The 7,068-nt window shown below is 49.2% G+C and overlaps 1 protein-coding gene across 1 annotated transcript in view; it reads left to right on the forward strand.

The window, feature by feature from the left end:
* LOC130484263 (NAC-alpha domain-containing protein 1-like) overlaps window positions 1-3,205 on the forward strand; it is a 48,578-nt gene extending 45,373 nt beyond the window's left edge. The window contains exons 10-11 of the mRNA XM_056857166.1: window positions 1,529-1,651; window positions 3,058-3,205. Of these exons, the coding sequence (XP_056713144.1) occupies window positions 1,529-1,651; window positions 3,058-3,072 (138 nt within the window). The 3' untranslated portion in view covers window positions 3,073-3,205. The remainder of the gene's footprint in view (window positions 1-1,528; window positions 1,652-3,057) is intronic.
* Window positions 3,206-7,068: the final 3,863 nt, after the last annotated feature.

The raw sequence follows: 7,068 nt of genomic DNA on the forward strand, positions 1-7,068 counted from the left end.
CTGCAGGCTAAGCAGATGCTCTTTCACTGAGCCACAACCCCTCCGCGTTAACTGGAGATGCCAGGGATTGACCCTGAGACCTTATATACACGCCAAGCAGATGCTCTGAGCCATGGGCCCTCCCAAACAGCATAAGACATGAACACGTGAAGCTGCCTTCTACTGAATCAGACCCTTGGTCCATCAAGGTCAGTACTGTCGAAGGCTTTCACGGTCAGAGTTTTTTGGTTCTTGTAGGTTATCCGGGCTGTGTGACCGTGGTCTTGGTATTTTCTTTCCTGATATTTCGCCAGCAGCTGTGGCAGGCATCTGCCACAGACACACTGTCCTTCAGTGTTACTCCTCTGAAGATGCCTGCCACGGCTGCTGGCAAAGCGTCAGGAAAGAAAATACCAAGACCACTGTCACACAGCCCGGATAACCTACAAGAACCGAAGGTCAGTACTGTTTACTCAGACTGGCAGGGACTCTCCAGGGTCTTTTACGTCCCACTGTCAAATCCTTTTGGATGGAGATGAGGGGGATTAAACCCCGGACCTTCTGCTCTACCTCTGAGCCACGGCCATTCGTCTAGAGGCAGGGCTCTTCCTCTGAGAGCGTGTGAACTGCTGCGCCAGTCTTCTCTGAAGGGATGACTCTGGCAGTGATGGAAAAAAGCCCCGCTTCCTGTCCAGTGGCCTTCTTTTCAAGAGCCTGTAAGAAGGGAGCTGATTTCTCAGAGCTCCCAGGGAGCTCAGAAAGAAATTCGATGAGCGCCAGCGTGGCGTAGTGGTTAAGAGTGGTGGGGCCTAATCTAGAGAACCAGGTTGTTTTCCCCACTCTTCCACATGAAGCCTGCTGGGTGACCTTGGGCTAGTCACAGCTCTCCTCGAGCTCTCTCAGCCTCACCTACCTCACCAGGTGTCTCTTGTGGGGAGGGGAAGGAAAGGCATTTGTAAGCTGGTTTGATTCTCCTTAACAGGTAGAGAAAAACAGCATGTAAAAACCAACTCTTCTTCTTCCCCTTTTGGGATAACACATCTTCCCTCTCCGTCTGTCTCTCAATGCCCACCTAGTTATGGATAAATCAGAAGGGAAAATGACCCAACCTAAAAACAAAGTTGGGTACCCAAAAGGTTGGGTAAAATTAAATTCAATTAAAGAAAGAAATATATTTATTACAAAGCGCTCATGCACACATTCAAAACAAGACCTAAGGGCTGTGTATTAAAAACATGGGCTTGTTTTTAATATAGATGCATGAGCGCTTTGTAATAAATATATTTCTTTGTTTACTTGAATTTAATTTCACCCAACCTTTTGGGTGCCCACCTGGCTATGGCCAGAGCTCTTTGGGGAAGTGGCTCTCGTAACCCCCAAAGCATAAGCCTAGTCTTCTACCCCTGGGTGTGGACATTTTGGACTTTTTGTTGAGGAAGCCACAGCCCCTGTGAGAGCCCCATGAACACCCTGCTGGCCTTGGCCGGGGATTGAGGCCAGGATAAAAATAGCAATAAATAAATTGTCCCCTGCCCACTTCTCTCACCAGGTGGACGAAACGGGCCTGGAGGTGAGAGATATCGAGCTGGTCATGGCCCAGGCGAACGTGTCGCGGCCCAAAGCGGTCCGGGCCCTTCGGCACAATAACAATGACATCGTCAACGCCATCATGGTGAGTCTCAGGCTGGGGGGCCGGGGCTGATAAGTTTCTGGTCTCCTCCTCCTCCCCACCACTGCCGGAGCACCAAGAGACCTCTCTCCGCCTTGCCTTCTCTTGCTTTGGAACTCTGCTGCCATAGAGCCTTGTTAGCCTAGGAAGGAGACAACAAACCGCTCCCCAGTAACTGGGTCAGGAGAAGAAGGGTGTGAGGCTACGCTGGTCCTTCTCAAGGGCTCTCCCCTTTTCGGAAGCCGCCTTTAACTCATGGGATAGCAGGAGGAGGAGTGGGAAGTCCTTCAGTACAGGGAGCTTCAAGGTTGTATCTTTATGGGGTGGTTTATAGCCTCCCTTTCTCTGAAATGGGATTTGCTTTAGATATGAAGAGGCCCATTTCCGTGTCCACGTTTCTCATTCAGAGCTTCTTCTTGCCCAGAGTGGGCGGAGGCCTCTGCTGGGCTCCACGGGCGACGTGACCCGTCTAGCACAATGTTTCCCATCCTGCGGGTACTGACTCCAGAGTGGGTTGTGAATAGGGTTGCCAACCTCCAGGTACTAGCTGGAGATCTCCTGCTATTACAACTGATCTCCGGCCAATAGAGATCACCTGGAGAAAAGGGCCGCTTTGGGATTGGGACTCTATGGCATCAAAGTCCCTCTTTAGGCTCCGCCCCCAAAACCTCCCGGCGGTGGCGAAGAGGGACCTGGCAGCCCTGGTTGTGAAGTGTGTGGTGGTGGGACCCGGGCTTCTGTAGCTTTATTGATTTGTGCGTGCTGTTTGTTAAAAAGTGATATGAAGTAAATTCAAACCTTTTGTGCCTGTGGGCAGCTTTGGAATTCTGACACCGTGTGGTTGGCACTGCCATCAAATGGCTGCTTCAGGCGGCGGAGTCAGCCACAAAATTGTTGCTGCGGCTTACCTTCGGTGACAAGGTGAAGATCCTTGTTCTGTGGTGGCAGCTGCTAGTAAAGCAATGTTTTTTTAAAAATCTGCACAGCCAATCAACTCTCCAGTGGCCAGTCAGAAGCTTTGCTGGGCAAAAGCCCCACCTGGTCCTGCCTGCTTTCTAAAAACACTTTGTGGGCACCAGGAAAGGTGTCCGTGGGCACCTTGGGGGCCTGCCGGCACCACGTTGGCGAGAGCACTCTTCTAATTGCACAGTTTGTGCATGCGATGCAAATGACTTCACCATTGCATTCTTGGGGAATGGCAGCTGACTGTGCAAACTTCACAGAAAAGGATCGCATTTGAGGTGACGGCCCACTCACACTAAATGCTGCCGTCATCCCTGGAAGGACATATGTGCATGAACCAGCCAGAAAGCAGCAGGCACAGAGCAGAAGTCGGCTGAGTGTGTAATCTCTGCTCTTCTTTTCCTCCCCTTGTAATTGTGATTGCCCCCCTTTGTTCTTCCTTGCAGGAGCTGACCATGTAGCGACCGGCTGGCAGGTCCCCCGCCCCACCCAGTCTCTACCCCCCCTCCTGTATAGATGCACAGTTACTCCTATCCAATACAGCTGTCATTCGTTAGGACTGCAAATTACTAGTCCCAACTCTTCTGCATTTGATGCTGCTGCTGCTCAATAAACAGTATATTCTCTTGAACTGCACACAAGCTTCGGCGTCCTCTTTCACCCGGGGGGGGGGGGAGATTCTCATTGTGCCCTAATTGCTTTTGAAATGCATTCTAAGTCATTGTGGAGAGAAGGTAAACAAATGTTGAGCCTTGCTGGCATTCTCCTGAAACAGTGCCTCTTGCCTTTATTTTCCATACCTCTGAGAATGTGCAGTGTGACTTGGCATTTTTGAGTAAACTAAAGCTGCTGTATGGGATTAGGAGGTTCTGGATGGTTTTGAAAAATTGTTCTTTAAAATAGAAACTATTCAGTGGAGAAATATTGTCGAAGGCTTTCACGGTCAGAGTTCATTGGTTCTTGTGGGTTATCCGGGCTGTGTAACCGTGGTCTTGGTATTTTCTGATGTTTCGCCAGCAGCTGTGGCAGGCATCTTCAGAGGAGTAACACTGAAGGACAGTGTCTGAGAGACACTGTCCTTCAGTGTTACTCCTCTGAAGATGCCTGCCACAGCTGCTGGCGAAACGTCAGAAAAGAAAATACCAAGACCACGGTTACACAGCCTGGATAATCCACAAGAACCAATATTCAGTGGAGGCCGGACCTTACAGGGAGGTACTAGCAGCTGCCAGGTGAGAGGGGGCCTCCAGTGTGCATCACTTATCTGTAACATGCCTATGTGCTATGTCTGCTTAGGTTGGGGGGGGCACATGGTCTGGAGCAGGAAGTGAAGAAGGGGTGAGTGCGTTAACCCATCTGAGCGTCAGGGAGCCCAGAGCTGAGGGCCGGCCTGTTCTCTCGGCTCATCTGCCGGCTAAAGCTTTTCATGTTCTTACAATGTGCTTTGCCGGCTCGGCTCCTGGCTGTCTTGAATAAGGGGAGGGGCCCTGTGACTGACGAAGCCTAGAATAGAGTAGAATCATAGTTGGAAGGGACCACCAGGGTCATCTAGTCCAACCCCCTGCACAATGCAGGAATCTCACAACTACCTCCCCTCTACACCCCAGTGACCCCCACTCCATATGCAGAAGATGGCTAAGATGCCCTCCCTCTCATGAACTGCCTAAGGTTATAGAATCAGCATCGCTGACAGATGGCCATCGAACCTCTTCTTAAAAACTTCCAGCAAAGGAGAGCCCATCACCTCCCGAGGAAGCCTGTTCCACTGAGGAACAGTTCTAACTGTTAGAAAATTCCTCCTAATGTCTAGATCACTGGTTCCCAACCGGGGGTCCGTGGACCCCCAGGGGTCCGCGAGAACTAAATTAAGGTCCGCGAAACATAGTTATAAACCCATAATAAATTAATATTTTCAATTAAAAGTTCTCTATTATAAAAATATATTCAAATATTATTCTAAGTTTAATGTTTAACTAACAGTTATGATTAAAGTTTATTTTCAAATTCTCGGAATTTTTATTTTGAACCTTGGAGTCCCTGCACCGAACAAAAAATTCCTAGTGGTCCCTGGTCAAAAAAAGGTTGGGAACCGCTGGTCTAGATGGAAACTCTTTTGATTTAATTTCTGTTCTGAAGACTGCTCCACAATGCGCAGCCTCCAGGCAGTGCCGGATTTAGATGAAGAGAGGCCCTAGGCAATTTCACTTGTGAGCCCCCCCCCAATCCCCCACCCTCGCGGCTAGAGGAAGATGGAAAAGTGTTTTCAACAAAATTCAGTGAAGCCGAGGATGATGACGGGTGTTTAAAATTCTGCAATTCACAATTCCTCCTCTAAAGAACATAAGATGTTATTGTTAAATACTGTAGTGATTGCGGAAAAAAGCATAAATGTTAAAATGAACACTGTGAATAACTTTTGGCATAACCGAACTTTGTAAACATTCTGTGGAATAAGCAGGAATTTTTAGGAAAATGAAGTTGTAAGTTTACAGTTATAGTTTTTAAAATGTATATTAAGAAATAAACTACAATAATCAAATACACTAGGCTATTCCACTTGTGAGGCCCTTCCCAATCCCCCACCCTCGTGGCTAGAGGAAGATGGAAGATTGTTTTAAACAAAATTCAGTGAAGCTGAGGATGATGATGGGTGTTTAATTCACAAAGGACGTAAGATGTTATTGGAGGGGAGCATAAAGGTTAAAATTAACATTGTGGAAAACTTGCAATAACCGAACTTAAGGGGAGGGGCTGTGGCTCAGTGTTAGAGCATCTGCTTGGCATGCAGAAGGTCCCAAGTTCAATCCCCGGCCTTTCCAGTTAAAGGGACTAGGCAAGTACCGGTCGGTGATGTGAAAGACCTCTGCCTGAGACCCCGGAGAGCTGCTGCCAGTCTGAGTAGACAATACTGACTTTGATGGACCAAGGGGGGTCTGATTCAGTAGACGGCAGCTTCGTGTGTGCAGAAGCTTCACAGCCTCTCCAAGAGACACTTTCGGGGAGGGGCCGTGGCTCAGTGGTAGAGCATCTGCTTGGCATGCAGAAGGTCCCAGGTTCATAAGAACATAAGAAAGGCCCTGCTGGATCAGACCAAGGCCCATTAAGTCCAGCAGTCTGTTCACACAGTGGCCAACCAGGTGCCTCTAGGAAGCCACTAACAAGACGAGTGCAGCAGCACCAATTCCCAGCATCTCCAGTTAAAGGGACCAGGCAAGTAGGTGATGTGAAAGACCTCAGCCTGAGACTCTGGAGAGCCACTGCCGGTCTCAGTAGACAATACTGACTTTGATGGACCAAGGGTCTGATTCAGTAGAAGTCAGCTTCATGTAAACAGTCTGTGGAATAAGCAGGAATTTTTAGGAAAATGAAATTGTAAATTTACTGCCTTGGAGGGTGGTGGAGTCCCCGTTTTTGGAGGTCTTTAAGCAGAGGTTGGATGGCCATCTGTCGGGAGCACTTTGATTGTGGGATCCTGCATGGCAGGGGGTTGGACTCGATGGCCCTTGTGGTCTCTTCCAACCTTGTGTGATTTGTGAACATACATATATTCTTTTAAAATACATATTAAAAAATAAAGAAACTACAATGATCAAATACACTACTGCAGCATGTGTAAGAAAGGCCTATGACCGTGTCAAAAATATTATACACCTTGGCAGGAGGCCCCCCCTAGATTTTGAGGCCCGAGGCTTCAGCCTGCCAAGCCTATAGCTAAATCCGGCACTGTCTCCAGTGTAAACTGAGGCTGTGCTTTATCAATGAGCACTAGAAACCTGGTTTTCCCTGCAAGAGAGTTTGCAGTGTGCCACCAGTGCGCCGCAGCTGAAGTTGTGCTGCAAATTAAGTCTGTATTTACGGTTCTGCAGCTGCCCTGATGCAAGAACAAGAAATCACTTGCAGCTTGTCAACAGAAGGAGGGACAGCCAAATTTGGGGGGGGGGAAGGCTAGAGACAACAGTGTGCATCTGATGCAAGAGAAGGAAAGCGTCACTGGGCGTACTGCTTGGGCAAGCAGGAAACTGTCGCTGCCCCCAGCCAAGGGCTTTAGCGGCAGGACTTGGTCTTCTGTGCAAAATGTTGAGACTTGAAGCACCAGCCTCTCTCCCCTTCCGCCGCCAAGCCTGTCTTCCTGCTCTGGGACTGCAAGCTCCTTGGGGCATGGCCCTCCCCCTTTTGCACTCGGGCTAAGTTGGTGCTGCTGTACTAAAAACAAGCAGGGGATGGGGGTGGACAATATATTTTTAGCAGCACAGCCTGATGCCTCTTGTGCAGGCCTGCCTGCAGAGGATTGCATGCGGTTGGGCACAGCCTCCGAGCAGCAGGCAGTGATGTCAGACAGGTAGATTCGAGTCCAGGAACACCTCAGGGACCAACAAGGTTTTTGGGAGTCAAAGCTCTCTTCGTCAGATATGAAAGGTTACTCCGGGCATGCTCCTTTTCTGCCGCCTCCCCCTGCG

The sequence above is a fragment of the Euleptes europaea genome, chromosome 11 (assembly GCF_029931775.1).
Source record: "Euleptes europaea isolate rEulEur1 chromosome 11, rEulEur1.hap1, whole genome shotgun sequence".
In the NCBI taxonomy this organism is placed as follows: domain Eukaryota; kingdom Metazoa; phylum Chordata; class Lepidosauria; order Squamata; family Sphaerodactylidae; genus Euleptes; species Euleptes europaea.